This window comes from Trichosurus vulpecula, chromosome 4, assembly GCF_011100635.1.
Source record: "Trichosurus vulpecula isolate mTriVul1 chromosome 4, mTriVul1.pri, whole genome shotgun sequence".
Lineage (NCBI taxonomy): Eukaryota > Metazoa > Chordata > Mammalia > Diprotodontia > Phalangeridae > Trichosurus > Trichosurus vulpecula.
This window is the reverse complement of record NC_050576.1, coordinates 182,143,983-182,160,174: the sequence shown is the minus strand read 5'-3', so window position 1 is coordinate 182,160,174 and position 16,192 is coordinate 182,143,983. Positions and strand designations below refer to the sequence as shown.

General features: G+C 39.6%; 1 protein-coding gene across 5 annotated transcripts in view; it reads left to right on the top strand.

The window, feature by feature from the left end:
- The first annotated feature begins 610 nt into the window (after positions 1-610).
- The window catches only part of ATP6V0A1 (ATPase H+ transporting V0 subunit a1), a 65,283-nt gene continuing 49,701 nt past the window's right edge, over positions 611-16,192 (top strand). For 3 of the 5 annotated variants that reach the window (XM_036758090.1, XM_036758088.1, XM_036758092.1), the window contains exons 1-5: positions 659-754; positions 2,848-3,009; positions 10,821-10,899; positions 12,347-12,444; positions 13,183-13,311. In XM_036758090.1, coding sequence (XP_036613985.1) covers positions 2,893-3,009; positions 10,821-10,899; positions 12,347-12,444; positions 13,183-13,311 — 423 coding nt within the window. In that variant the 5' untranslated portion in view covers positions 659-754; positions 2,848-2,892. Of the gene's footprint in view, positions 755-2,847; positions 3,010-10,820; positions 10,900-12,346; positions 12,445-13,182; positions 13,312-16,192 lie in introns of all 5 variants that reach the window. The other 2 variants (XM_036758091.1, XM_036758089.1) reach the window with 2 other exon arrangements.

Below are 16,192 nucleotides of genomic sequence, written 5' to 3'. Positions count from 1 at the left end.
TGGCGTGGAAGACCCGAGTTCTAGTCCTGTCTCGGGCAGATTACTTCCCTTCTCCAGTCTTCCTGGTCTTCCTCTGCCTGGGCTGGATGGTCCCAGGGGTCCTTTCCGGCTGGGGCTCGCTAGGCCTCACAGCCTTTAGGCCAGCGCCAGTGACCTTTTCCATCACCGCTCAAAGGGCGACACCCGTGCCTAGGCGGACTTAGAGCCTACGGAAGGGCCAAGGTGCTTGACAGCTGATCGCTTGACCCTTGAAGCCTGGCGAGTGGAAGCTTCGTGACTGCGTAGACATAACGAGGTCGGGCGCGCGAGGTGACTCACATAACCGATAACCAACTCCTCCAAAGCCCAATCCGACCTTTCCCTTCAAGGAATCCCTACCTTCCCCTCCCCCTCCCCCTCCTCCCCCTCAGCTGAGTAAACAAAATGGTTTCAAGCCTCGAGGGGCTGCGGCAAGCGCGGGCACGTGACCCAGGGCTGAGGCAAGCGCGGGCACGTGATCCCGCACTGCGGCAGCCTCAGCCTAGCCGCGTCCTATTGGCCAGCGGGAAGGAGCCATCCCGGCGGAGGCGGGGAGAGGGGCGTGGTTTGCTGTGGTGACGCACGCACGCCCACGCACGCACGCGGGAGGTGGGGGGCCGGGCTGCCTAACCCGAGCTGCTGAATCTGCTAGGTGAGTCTGCGGTAGCTGCGGCAACGGTGGCCGCGGCTGCGGCGACTGGAAGGAAGCGGCCGCGGAGTACAGCGGTGGCTGCAGGTAAAATGGCGGTGGAAAGGCGACCTCCGAGTGAGGCTGAGGAGGGCTCCTCTTCTCGCCCCCTCCACCGCCTCGGCAGATAGGGGGATGGGGCTGACAGGCCCTGGGGTGGGGGGAGGGGTCGAGGAAGCGGAGGCCGAGGGACAATGGTGGAGCGTTTGAGCCCCTCAGCTCCGACTGGGGAGACCCTCCTCATCCTGCCGCCCCACCTTGCCGCCCTCTCCCCAGTACGTTTCCAGTTCTCTTCTTTGCTCTTCCCCCTTTCCTCTCCCTCCTTCTTTCTTACTTCCCCTCCCCCTGCCTAAGGAGACCGAGATGGTTTCATAGGGAAAGTCGTTTTTGTTCCCACCCTTGAGGACAGAAAATAAGGCAAGCAAATTAATTTTGAACTATATTCTCACAAAAACCCCTTGTTCTCTTCCAACCTCCAAATAGTTAGGGGGAGGACCCAGAGAAACGATACCTCTGTTGACAGGTGCATAATGGATTCAGGAGATACCCCTCTAGCCACTCCCTTCCTTCCCCTCCCCCTGCCTCCCGACCCAAGACTCTTCTTCGAGTCTGGTAGACTGACTGCATTGGGAAAGGGCCGATCTGGGGTGACTAGGACTTGTCAAGATGGGAAAGAGGAAGCCTCCCAGTGAGCTCAGTCCCTTCCAGGTAGGCCCATCCCCCTCCGGGTAGTTTTATAACCTTGCGTGTTTACAGGTCTAAGAATCAGAGACCTTTTAGAGTGTATGGGGAGGGAAGGAGATGCAGAGAGGAGACAAAATGATCCACAGACAAATGTCCTTGGAGAGTTTGGGCGTTGACGTGCTGCAAAGCAAGACATTGGACATTGAGGTCATTAGAGGAGCTTGCATGGGGATAGTTAGACTAAAGTTACAGAAATGGTTGATGGAATGGCAGATATCAAGAACTTTCTTGAGAACTCTTGCAGAAAAGGTATGTCTAAGGTATTTCAGGCTGTCTCCAACATCAAAATGACAAAACACCTGGAAATATTTTTCTCAAAAGGCATTCAAGTATGTTCTTCATGGCTTTTCCAAGAGAGTGTATCTCCCTTTAGTGGTATTTTGCAATATAGAATGAGGAAGTAATCATGAGATTTTAAAATATAGCATATTAGGCTAAAAGACCCCACACTATGTGCTACAGTCATTGTTAGAGGATTTTTAAAATAGCTGTTTCAGGACCACTGATAGCTCCAATTGTCTTTGATACTTCCTAATCACAAACCTGCATAAAAATGAAACCTTCCTTGAATTGTAAGGTAGATTGACAGATGGCAGAATATATTTTAGTTTGCAAAAAGAAATAAAAAAAAAACAACTTTAGACTGCTTCATTTGGAGTGTGGGGAACTTGAACCATCTGGTCCAATAAAGTTGCATTTTCATTAATCAGTCTGTTCCTGTTTAGGCATGGCTTTTTGAAGTGATTCTCCTTAACCTTCAATTTGTTCTTTTTTGTAGTTAGTGGTTTAAGCAAATGGCCTCCTTTAAAAAAAAAAAAAGGTGTGCATCTGAGAGTATGGATGATAATATTCTTTTTTCTTAAGAGTTTATAAGAGTAGAATCTTTAACCTCTGCTTTAACATGACAATTATTTTTTGGAAGCACAAAGATATCTGTTAATCAATGTAGGCATTATTAGAAAAGTATAGGGAAAAAAATGACCAATTCCTTTTGATTAGTGGAGTGAAGATATCTTCCTGTTTTGGTTATAATCCAGTCGAAATGAGATTTTTAGATACTGTGATATGATATGACTGAGAGTGTAATATTTCTATTGGTGTACCTAAAGAAGAGTTTGTAGAGGTAGTATTCAGCAGCTCTAAGCTAGATGCATCCCTCTGGTGTTATATTTATCACAAGACTTTGCCATTTGATCCTGATATTGGCTGCACAGGAAGTGATATTCATACAGCACAGGTTTCCAGAACTGTTTCTGTTCCTTCTTCTTTTCTGGCTTTCAAGACAGGATATAAAAACAGATGTCGTAACAGACTGAGGAGGAGAGAAGGGAACAAAGCAACAGTAATTGTGCTTGCCTTAGTAATTTCCAGGACAATGTTCTATTTTTCTGTTTCAGGTCAACAAAACTCAGTTACTTAGTTGCTGAAACTTCCCTGCCAACATGGGGGAGCTTTTCCGCAGTGAAGAGATGACATTGGCACAGCTTTTCCTACAATCTGAAGCTGCTTATTGTTGTGTCAGTGAATTGGGAGAACTTGGGAAGGTTCAGTTCCGGGATGTAAGTACCTCTGGACTTACTAAGTCTGTTTATTGAAGTCCTATATTCACTAAATCAAATCTTAGAGCTAGAACTCAGGGATCATTTAGTCCAACCTTGTCATTTCACAGCCAATCAACTGGCTGATTGCGGTTGCTTGGTGCTTATACAATGAATGTAAGGTCTTTCACTCGTTCAACACATTGTTATATTAAGTGCTTACTGTATGCCAGTAATCATGCTAAATGTTGAGATTACAAAGACAAAAAATGAAGTAATCACTACTCTCAAGGAGTATTGCTCCCTTCTTTTGAGGGAGATGTATGCATATACATATATGTATACTTATACAGAATAACTATATACAGATTAAACACAAAATTAATAAGAGATAGGGAGGGAGAGCACTAGTAGTTGGGATCAGGAAAGGCTTCATGAAGAACAAAATGCTTGAGCTGCATCTTGAAGGAAATGGATTCTGTGAGGCCTAGGTGAAGAATGACAGCATTTTAGGCAAGAGGGACAGCCAGGGCAATGTTATAGAGATGGATAATGGGGTGCCGCAGAGGAAAGCTTTGATTGGACCCACCCTAGAATGTGGGAAGGAGAATCATATATAATGAGACTGGAGAAATAAGTTGAGTTCAGATTGTAAAGGGCTTTAAAAGTCAAACACACGGGGCTGGAGCTCAGGAGACAGGCTGGATATGTAGATCTTGGAGTGATCTGCTTAGAGATAATAATTAAACCCATGGGAGGTAATGGAGTTACCAACTGAGAGAATATAAAGAAGAGGGCCCAGGACAGAAGCTAAAGGTACACCCACAGTTCAAGGACATGATACATATGATGAGCAAGAGACTGACAAGGAATGGTCAGAGAGGAGGAAAATTGGGAGTGAGTCATGTCAGGAAAACTCTGAGAGGAGTGAATATCCATGAGGGAGGGTGTTAACAATGTCAGGTATAGCTGTGAACTAGTAGAAGAGTCACAGGAACTAGCAGTCACAAAGAATTCTATTACCAGCCTCAGTAAGTAGGGTTTGTTGTGGAGAGGCTTTGTCCTCAGTGAAGGCCACATATAGATGACATGGAAAATAGGCTGTGTTTGCTGGCTTGCTATTGCCTATATCTGAATCAAGTTGGATCGTCTTCTAAAACTTATCCAATTCATTGATTGCTTTTTCTGATTTATGTGGAAATAATATCACGAGAATCCTAGAGTACATCAGTATCTAAGTCTTGGGTAGGAAATGGGAGCAAGTGTGGTGGGCTTTGTTAAATTTCTTTCAATTGAGTGGAATTGTTTTTCTTTGGAAGAAAAAAAAAGATTGTCTGGAAAGTGACTAGCTGTCTACTTCCATAGCATCAAGGAATAAGACTTAGTGTTCTAGATCCTGACCTAGAATTCTAAAATTATAGCTTCCTGGCAAGAGGAGGAGTGGATATATTACTAATACTAGGAGTAATATTTGGCAGAAGACTTTACTGAGAGAGTTTTAAACTGAAATTGGAGAGGATGGGAGAAAAATACCCAGATTAAAAACTATAAAAGTATATGCTATAGAGGCAAAAGTCTCAAAGGTTTCCCCTAGACTTGGCAGATTGCAACTGACAAAACAGTCAACTCCCCTCAACCTGAGAGTGATAATGTAGAGAAAATTCTTGATTGAATGGAAGGTTAAACCTAATAATCTCTCAGGTCCCTACTAGCTATAAGATTCTGTGACCTTATAGGTGCCTAGAAAAGCACTGTCCTTTTTGCTTTGGTATAGTGTTCAGGACTATTGTCATGTCCAAACTTTTCTCTTCAGTATCTACCTAAACCCCAGCCAACTCACTTACTTTTGTACTCTGCCTACAGAGTTGAAAAGGGATTCAAAGAGTTAAAAAAAGATAATACTACTACCTATAGAACCAGATCTATCCACATTCTCAATAGGTTTCCTCATGAACATTTGTAGATTTTTTTTTTAAAGAAAAAAGCCCAGTATTGAGGTTGTAGAATGAGACTGACCCATATTAGGTTGATCTTAGCTTATTAAAACTAATTATTAGCCATTTCTCTACTTGACACAGACTCCAACAAGGTGTCAAGCCATAATTATTTTTCTTCTTAATTCTTCCATACGAGATGTTTTTTCATTTCAATTTTGTAGCTGAGGCAGCTAGCTATAGAGGACATATGTAAGTAAGTACTTTTGAACACCTTCTATGTTAGAAGCACTGTAGTAGGTGCCAGAAGAGAATATAAGAGAAATTAGATGACTCTGCCTTCAAGAGCAAGAAATCATGCCCCCAAAAGTTTACAACCTAGTCACAAAGAAAGGAAATACACACCTAAAATTAAGCAGCATAAAACAATGCAGACTTAATAGCTAAGTACTGCAGCTACATTAACATATAAGAGTTATCAAAATGAAGTAAGGCTAATCATGATAGGCTTCAAGCTATGAGCAATCTCCCATATCTTTTTTTTGGAGGGAGGAAGGCAAGGCAATTGGGGTTAAGTGATTTGACCAAGGTCACATAGCTAGTAAGTGTGTCAAGTGTCTGAGGCCAGATTTGAACTCAGGTTCTCGTGATTCCAGGGCTGGTGCACTACTCACTGCGCCACCTAACTGCCCCAGTCTCCCATATTCTGCCCGAACCAGATAACCAATAAGTAATCTAGTAGTTTTTTTTTTTACTCTTCATTCTATTTGACCTGCCAATAGCATTTAATAAAATCTTTCTTGGCTTGTCAATAACATTTGAAAATTCTATTTGTTTTTCACAACAGGAAGTTTTCTTTTTACCTCTCTACCTATTATTTCTCTATATCCATTGCTAAGTCTTTTTTCTCCTTTCTTAAGCCAAATGGGGACTTTTTCTGGGTTCTCTCATTTTCTTACACATACTGTCAGTGTTCTTGTTGACTTCATTGGTTTCAGCTATCACCTATTTATAGTTGACTCCCAAGTTCCATTCTTATATTTTTGTTTGATTGGCATTTCTACTTGGACGTCCTAGTGCCATCTTGCCTCACTCATACTCAGTCTATCTAAAACCGAATTTATTATCCTTTTCTCAAACAAGTTCATCCTCCTTACTTTCCTAATAGATGTTAACAATTCTGCTATTCTCCCAGTTACCTAGGTTCAAAACTGCTGAGCCATTTTCAGCCCCACCCTCTCTGTGATTTCCACATCTGTCACATTCCTGGTCCTGTGGAGTTGTCTTTCATATTCTTTCCTAAATACAGCTTCCTTTCCTTTCTCACAATTAACCCTCCTCTGGGTGATTGCAGTAGCCTCTTCACTGCTCTGTCTGCCTCCAGTCTCTTCCCTTAATAATTCATCCTTAATATTTCTACAGTACTACTTTGATCATGTTATTCCCTTGTACATAAATCTTGAATGACTCCCCTTTGCCTACCAAAAGAGGGCTTGGCGTTCAAAGTCTTTGACAGTCTAACTACAATCTACCTTTCTAGCCATTATTTTCTCTATTAAAAAATTAATTATTTAATTTTAGTTTTCAGCGTTCACTTCCACAAGCTTTTGAGTTTTACACTTTCTCCACCTCCTTCCCCTCTGCCCTTCCCAAGACAGTGTGCAATCCAGTAAAGGCTCTACATACACATTCTCATCAAACATATTTTCACATCAGTCATGTTGTAAAGAAGTATTAGAATGCATGGAAGAAACCACGAGAAAGAAAAAAACAAAACACAATACCAAAAAAAAAAAAAAAAAGGAGAGCAAATAGTATGCTTCAATCTGCATTCAGACTCCATAGTTCTTTCTCTGGATGTGGGTAGCATCTTCTCTAGCCATTATTTTCAACTACACCCCTACATGTACCTTACTGTCCAACCAAATCAGATTATTTACTCTTCCCTATCTAAATCTTATTCTTTTCTATCTCTATGCCTTTTCTATTCCCTCTACCAAGAACATTCTCATTCCTTTTCCTCCACCCTTTTACCTGTCAAAATTCTACGTATCCTTAAAGGCCTAAATCAACCTGCCAGTAACCTTTTACATGAAGACTTCCCTGAAAACTACGACCAAAGAAAAATCTCTTCTTCCTCTACATGTAGCACTTCCTTTGTATCGTTCCTTTTTTTAAAAGAGAATTTTATTGATATTTTTTGTTTTTACATCAGATTTCTGTCTCTATACCCCCTTCTCTTCTCTCTCAGAGACCCATCCTTTATTACAAAGATTTAAAAAAAGAGAAGAAAAGAAAAATCAGGCAGAACTGATCCATGCATCAAAAAAATCTGGTGTCACACACAGTGTTTCACATCCATGAAATCCCTCCAGTTCTGCAAAGGAGCAAACTTAGGTATCTCTTCCTTGGTCTAAAGCTTGTATTTTATACTTTCACAACATTTATTTGTTTTCTTTCCATGTGTATTGTTATAGTCATTGTGTATGTTTTCTTGGTTCTAATTACTTCATTTTTCATCAGTTCATATGTCTTCCCATTTTTTGTATTCATCATGTTTGTTGTTTCTTACAGTACAGTAACATGCCATTATATCCACCTGTTTAGTCATTCTCCAATAGATGGGCATCCACTTTGTTTTCAATTCTTTGCTACCACCAAAAGTGCTGCTATAGATATGTTGGTGTATGTGGAACCTTTCTTTTTGTCATTGACCTCCTTGGGGTATATGCCTGGCAGTGGAATATTTGGCTCAAAGGGTACGAACATTTTAATCACTTTCTTTGTATAATTCCAAATTGCTTTCAATATGGTTGTTCCAGTTTGCAGCTTCATTGGCATGCTTGTCTTTCCACATCCCTTCCATCTTTGATAATTCTTATCTTTTGCCACTTTGACCAATTTCCTGGGTCTGAGACAGAACCTTAGGGTTGTTTTGATTTGCATTTCTCTTATTAGTGATTTGGCACATTCTTTGTCTCATTCTTATTGTGCACTTTTCCCCTTACCTTTTGTTGTAGTTATTTTTGTACAAATCTTTTTCCTTTTTACTATAGTAAACTCTAAGGAAGACAATGGTTTATTTGTATCTTCATATCTGATTATCTTACCATACACAGAGTATAGCATGTATAATAGGCACTCAGTAAATGAAATGATCTTTTTTTAGTTCTCATTTGAATTCAGTAAGCAAATTTATTAAGTACTTACTATGTTAAAGTCACTTTAGATACAAATAGGAAAAAGAAACAGTCTTTGCCTTTGAGAAGCTTACATTCTGCCAGGGGGGACAACTCATCAGTTTTTGCTTGTCTACAACATTTGACCATGTTGACTATGACTTCATCTGAGATTCTTTTCCTCCCTTGGCTATGATATTGCACTCATAGTTTTTCCTACATCTCTAACTACTCCTTTCTTTTCTAGTTCTTCATCTCACCCCTAAAACATGGGTGGTCTTCCAGGATTCTGTTCTTTGCTGTTTTTTTTTGTAGGGCTCTTCCTTGGCTATCTCATCCACTTCCATAGCTCCAGTTATCACCTCTATGACTCTCAATCTACAAATTCAGCTCAGACCTTTCTCCAGACCTCCAGCTCCCATGGATCTTTAACTGCCTTCAAGATGACCAGCTAGTATCTTAAACTCAACCTGTCTAAAACTGAACTCATCTTCCCTCCCAGAACCTGCCCCCACTTCAACTTCTTAGCCCTAGTATCCTACAGGTGTTAACTGAACCAGTTCTGCAGTGAGTGAGTTTCTGGTAACCATGTCTTGAAACTTCAAGGTCATCTTTGACTCTTCCTCTTCTCAACTCTCTATGGCCAATCAGCTGCCAGTCCTGTCCACAAGGTTCCAACATCCCTGTCCTCACAAGCTACATTATTATAATGCCTCTTTTCATATAAAACCATTTTGTAGCAAAACTAATTATCATTATTCCTTTCCTCCTCTTCTTTCCCACTGACATGCCTTTTTTCATGCCTGAAATTAACTCTCCACCCCACTAAACTAAGTTTTTGCCTGTTGAAATCCCTCCCCTTCTATAGGGGCCAACTTTTTCTTGAAGCTTTCTCTAATTGTTTCCCATCCAGATTCTCCTCTCTCTTCTTTTCTTATAGCACATTATCTACACCTATCCTTCTCACTGACCACATTCTACTTTTTTTAGTTATTTGAATTCATATCTTATCCCCTCCTCATCCTTTTAGACTGTAAGCTCCTTAAAGGAAGGACGAATTGTTCCTGTTTTCATCTTTGTATCCCCAGTACCTAATCTATAGTAAGAACTTATATGTTTGTTGAATTGAATTTTTCTATCACTTAAAATGTTTGTTAGATGAAATAACCTCTCTGCTTAGAAGCTTAAGCCACTGGGACAGGACAGTGGGCTTTTCTGGTCTGGTACCCCACTGTTTAAAGTTTCATTTCCTCCCTAGCTGCCTTCCCAGCACTGGCTGCACTTTTACTTATACCTCTCCTTCCCCATTGGTTGAGGTGGGAGAGTTAGAATAATCTTTGCTCCTCATTTCCATTCCCAAGTTCTCCTACCACCATTACCCAGTAACTTCTCCTCCTGGTAGCTGTTGTCTGTCAACCTCCAGGATACTTCCCTTCTTTCCTCAATGAGTTCAGTACCTGGCTCAGTCTTTAGCTCCTTACCAACTTCTTCCCTCATACTAGAAGCTTTCAGCATGCATACTGATATTTCCTCAAATAACCTAACTTCACAATTCCTCAGCTTGCTCACTTTCCTCCAGCCCACGTCAGCCACACACAAAAATGATTATACCCTTGACCTTGCCATCACCTACAAATGCACTATTTCCATGTTCATTAACTTTGAAATTCCCTTATATTGGCATGCCACCTCTCCTTTTGCCTTCCAAAACCAAAACCTGTTCTTTGTCCACATCATGACCTCCAATCCCTCTACCCCTCAGTTTTCTCCTGGGGCGTTACCTTTCTTTCCCATCTTGACCCCTTGTTGAGCCAGTTCAGCTCTACACTGTCATTTTCTCTTGGTAATCCCTTACCTCCTTATCATATTTCCAGTCTTATTCTCCTAAGCCTTAGTCTTGGATCACTCTCACCATTCCTCCACTTTCACTCCTACACATATTTAGCAACAGTGTATATAGGAGAGTGGAGAAAATCATGAAACTGCTGACTAGGTCCACTGCAGATTTGTTACATAACCTCACCTGGGCTCTCACTGCTGCCAGGCAATCCTCTGATACCTCCCTAATTAACTCACTCTCCCACTCACCACAGCAGCACTTCCTAGCCTTTTTACCCCTCCTTAAATCTCCCACAGCACCTACTTTCTTTCTAGTTTTTTGCTACCACAAAAAGTGAAAAGATATGAACATTTTAATGATTTTTCTCAAACAATTCTAAATCATTTCCCAGAGTAATTAGACCAATTCACATCTCCACTGCACCTCCAACCCTTACTCCTCCTGTCTTTAATGATCTTTGCCAATTTAATAAGTGTGAAGTGAAACCTCATTTGCATTTCTTTTATATCAGTGGTTTCCTCCCTCTGTTTCTGCATAAGGGAGAATAAAGGAAAGGAAAAGAAACCTGGTTTAAGTTAGTGGTCTACATTTTTATTGTCATTGTGACCTTTGAATTAGAAGATGATAGGCTAGGTAAAACATTGCATGCCATAAGGTTGGGGGTTTTTTTTGGGCCACATTGCTGCAGTGAGGAAAGATGATTTTTATCTTTAATTGTTATGGCTCACCCCACTATTTCGTATGTTTTAGTAGAAGATCTTGATTGGTAAAGCATACTATCCTGGCCTGAGATGGGATTTTCATTTTTCCAGGATATGTACCACTTGAGAAGTTGGGGGCAACTGTTTATTTCTCTTGTTTTGTGTTCTTGTCTTTCAGTTAAATCCAGATGTGAATGTGTTCCAACGAAAATTTGTCAATGAAGTTCGGAGATGTGAAGAAATGGATCGTAAGCTCCGTATGTGTCATCTTGGCTTGTCTTAATAATAATTCTTTAGGTGAATTATTTTATCTTTAAAAAATAGTCTGGTATAACAAAAGAAGATGTTAGCCCCTCCCCACTTCAAAAAAGAAATTCTTATTTGCTTTCTTGAGTATCATATTTAGAATATATTTGTGTTCTGTTGTATATGGCAAGTATGTATATTCCTAAATAGATACCATGCTTCTTAGAGTGTAACACTTGACTTAAAATACTGCTAAGTTATTTTATCGTTGTACAGAGGATAGTATAGAAGTCTCAGATAAGTCTAAGATCTCTAGGAATTCTGTAAATCTAACGCCATATTCTGCAGTCATTACTGGACAAAGTTTACCATGAATTTTAGGCAGCAGGGTATCATTTTAATATTAGTTTTAATATTAGTTTATTGCTCTTCCTGTCTGTTATTCTGTCTATTCATGCGCCATCCTTGAATTTCCATAGTTATCTTTGAGAACTGAACAAACATTGCTTTTGTTTTGATTTTTTAATTCTGTGGGGTTTTTTTAATAGGTTTTTTTCTTTTGGTCTACTTTTTAAATGCATATAACTGACCAATTTAATTTTCAAATTGATTGATACTCTTTCCATAGGGATCTGTTTTATTGCCATATGTATTAAAGACTTTATTGCAGGAAACATTTTTTCTCCGAATCTGATTCTCTGAATAATATTGGTAAGCCAGAATAATCTTACATTTAAGTGAGATCCACACAAGTCAATAATAGCTTACATTTACCCCTTGAAAACTCTTTCCTTGCATCAGCCCTTAGAATTAGTTAATGTAAGTATCGTTATTTTCATTTATAATGAAGAAATTGAAGTTCAGAGGCTTTGGCTTGCCCATAGTCACACAACTAGTTAGTGTCCAGGACTTGGCAACGGGTCTAGTGACACCATATTCAGTATTCTTTTTATTCTGCTTAAAGGTTCAGTCTTATTGATTCTTTTGATGGTTATGGTATTTGGTATTTTGTATTTTATATGGGTTCTGTTCCACAAAAAGGTAGAAAATGCATCTGAGGCAGTAGGATTTGGACTAAATGCCTGTTGTGGTTAAAGAAAATTGGTTGTGTTGCAATGGAGCTTTTGTAGCAGGAGAAGAATGTGAAGAAGAAACTGATTTTCGTTTCCCATGTTTCTTGAGTCAGAGCATCGTTAGAAACTTTTTCTTTTGGAGGGGGAAAGGCAGGGCAATTAGGGTTAAGCGACTTGCCCAAGGTCACACAGCTAGTAAGTGTGTCAAGTGTCTGAGGTCAGATTTGAACTCAGGTCCTCCTGACTCCAGGGCTGGTGCTCTACTCACTGTGCCACCTAGCTGCCCCCATTAGAAACTTCTTAAAGTCCTTTCGGTTTGTGCGTAAATATTACCTATGCCAGACATATACAGATGGGAACAAATGTTCTGATTCTGTCATTTTAGGGTTTGTTGAGAAGGAGATAAGAAAAGCTAACATCCCTATCATGGACACAGGTGAAAACCCAGAGGTGCCTTTCCCCCGGGACATGATTGACCTAGAGGTAAACAATTTTTTGGGAAGATTAGTTAAGTTTCTTTTGGCTGGACACAGATATCATTGGGGATAGGGCAAAGGAAATCTCAGTCTTGTCTGTGTAGTATTTAGATAGTAAGCTCCTTGAGGTCTGGGCCTCAGCTGTTTAACTTGATCTGTATGGTGTCTGATGCAGAATTCATGTGTAGCTAAATAGATATCCATTGATTGGTTGAAGTAATGATGTATAAAATGCTTATTCCTGTTAAATAACTCTTACTTCCTGTGAAGAGCCAAAATGTCAACTCATGTTAATGATGTATACTTGTAGTCTTTTGAGTTTACTCAGTAAATACAGACAGTTCTTGCTTTACATAAATTTACATTATGCAAATCCACCTCCTCAGCAGGAGCACAGTGGAAGTGGCAGCAGTGCAGCCCCAAGCCAGGGGTCCTCTGATCAGTGAAGGGGGGCCCAAATTGCTGCTGAACAGGCAGGGCCACATGCAACCCAAAGAAGGGATGGGAAGGTCTGTGGAAGGGTCCATTTATGTTCATTGAGAACTGGCTGTAGTAAGATCTACAGGCCAAGTAAAAGGATTTTAAACATCAGTCTTTGGTTAGAGAGAATTACGTTAGTTGAAATGTCAATATTTTGAGAGTAGATGCAGAACGTTTTTGAACTGACAATGGAGACAATTATTATACAGGACTGAATCCCACTGAACACTTTAGTGATGAGTTAACATGTCCCTTTTCTTCCTAGGCAAACTTTGAAAAGATTGAAAATGAACTGAAAGAAATCAACACAAACCAGGAAGCTCTGAAGAGAAACTTCCTGGAACTGACGGAATTAAAATTTATACTACGCAAAACTCAACAGTTTTTTGATGAGGTCAGACTATTGTTTGTTTCTTTAAGCAGCTGGTGTTTTACCTGCCACAAGTGGGCCATATTTTATTCTAATGATTATTTTCAGTTGCTGTCTTGAAAGCAGTGCCATTTTTTACATTCATTTTAGTTGGAGAAACTTCAAATTATGTTCCATTTTTCATGCAATACACAGCCAATCATGTTTTTTGGATTTTTAAAAATTTTTTTGCAGTTTTTCATATCAAATTGGGATGGGGATATTTAGAATAGTAGTGGGTGCCATTCCCTGAAAAATGCACATACATTTTTTATAAGGTAAGTATTCAGTTAAAGTTAGGGCCCAGAAAATAGGGAACATGTAGCTACAACATGTAGGTAAAACAGGTTAATTTTTCTTAATCCATAACTTTTTACCCTTTGCTTGTCTCTCTTACACCAAAACTTCAGTTATGATATTCTGTGTTCCCTTCTCCACTTGGAAAGTGTACAGTGATTGCACTCATATACTGAATTTCACAAATGTTTTTCTTTAGGGTGTATGAGAACTCAGAATATCTGGAAGTTTTGAAAAGGGTGTGTTTGTAGTTAGCATGACAAATTCAGTTCATGATTTTCTGACTCCAGAATCTCGCAAAAACTTTATTAACTTAGGGGAGAGATGAAAAAACCCGTTAAAAATGTAGGTAACTGGGTTACCAGGTGACTGCTTGCCGAAAAAAGAATTAGAAAGAATTCAGAATAAGAATTTTTGAAAGAGTAGCTTCCTAATCTGCCCTTTGGGTAGTCTTCACATCCAGTATGGACACTGTTTCTCTGATAACCTGAAACATGTTTAATGACCTCGTCCTTCAGGTCTTCCTGACATTAGCTAAGGCAAAAATGTTTCATAAACTACTTTAGTCACCTTGTTCGTATGTCTTACCAATGAATTTTCTTTAAGTGGTGTTTCTCTTTTGGACCACCTCTGCCCTGTAAGGAACTTGGCAATGTATTTAAATTTAGAATTTTAACATTAGCAACTGACATATTTTTAGCTCATGTATTTTGAGTTCTGTTTTTCACTTCTCTCTTGGAGAGAGAAACTGGCTTTCCAGTTCTGTCTAGAGCACAGAAAGTTTACTCAAGATGTGATACATTCCTCGGTGTAGCAGAGGGCTTTGACTCAAGTTGGGCCTTCTTAATGTCATGGAAAAGACTCTGAAATTTTAAGTGCATCTTGTCTCTGTGAGGCACAGCCTGGTTTTATATTAATTAAGGTTTGGTTGTGATCATGCAGCTTGCTTATGGACTTGTGAACTTTTAAAGTTGATGATAATTTCTCTCACCAATCCCATAAATCATTGCATTTTTAAAAGGGTGAGAAACAGTGAGATAACCTCTCTCCTAATGTTTAAGTCCTTTTGCAACAGGTATGCTTAGTTGGTTCACTTAATCTCACTTAGCTAACACCTGGCAAATAGTAAGCACTTAATAAATGCTTTCTTCATCTACTTTTCCAGTGTATGGTCACTGCCTTAGCATTGCTATAAAATTAAGGGCAAAAGCTTTGAAAGACTGCAAAAAAAGTCATTAAATCATTTTAATTAAGTGATTTGAGTTCTAAGCATTAAACATAAATCATGGGAAGGGGATTCTTAAGTCTTCTTAATACATTATCAAAAGTGACTCCCTTTTTTTTTCTTAAACCAGCAAACAAACAAACATAAAACTGTCCTTTGTGAGAAGTGCTGTTTAGCATGATGTCTTAGCTATGGTAAAAATTCCCCAAACACTTTCATAATCTCTCTTTGCTTCTTAGTGTTTTCATAATAATGAAAGGCATTCTTTTGGTGAGAGCTACACTAAGTGCCCAGATGGTACCTCAGCTGTATTTGTCACCAACTCCATTGTGGCACCTGGTCTGTAGTGGCTCAGGCAAAGCTTTCAGTAAAGTCCTTTGCCTACTATTATCCCACAGTAACAAAAAACAAAGACCTGCTGAAGAGAAGACATTTTCTAATGCAGGAAGCATAGTTTAAAGAATGCATTAGAAAAATGAGCTTTGAGGGTCCTTAAAAGGTTGATGAGCTTAGAGTGATCCTTGAGATTTCTTCCATACCTGGAAATTTGCAAATGGGCTATAGCACTAGCAGATTGGTTTCCCATTTATTTGTGGTATAACAATATTTCACTTTAATGAGCTTAAGAGAAATGGCTAAATCAGGAAATGATTATTCTGCTTTAGGCATCGGCTGCTATGGAAGATGGAGAATGACCATATATCAAATATTCTTATGCTTTATGATGATTACAAATTTGATTTAGCCATTTCTTGTCCAGAATACCTAAAATGATCGGTTAATGATGATATCCTTTTCTCAGTCTTCTTGCTTATGAAGAAGAGTTAGAGCTGAAGAGATTTCTCTGAATCTTTTCCCATAAGCACCATAGCACATGAAAGCATAAAGAAGACTGGAAAAGTAATGGTTAATGGCATGCAGATCCCTGTCTTCCTTCCCCTCTAACTTTTCTTTCCATCTGCTTTCTTTATTTTTCTTTCCCATCTATCATCACATGGGGTGAATAAGTTAGATAATAAAATGTAATTCATTCTTTTCTCAATGTTGGTGGCAAAGGAAGCATATACTGTTGGAAATTGAAGGGATTCGAGCTGAATGTGCTGCTTATTATTGTTAAGTGCTGCCGTCCCATTGCTGCTGGACTCTTGCCATTCTCAGATGTTTCTGTGTTCTTTTTCTGGCCTTGAGGATACTGGTAAATCAAGGGATTCAAGCCTCTGCATATGTGTATGACATTAGAAATGTGGAATTAAAGGTACCAGATAGGCTCCAGATTAAAGATCTATGACATTGTCTTAGATGTAGATTTAAAGACCCACAGTTAGTGGTATTGGTGAGCCAAAT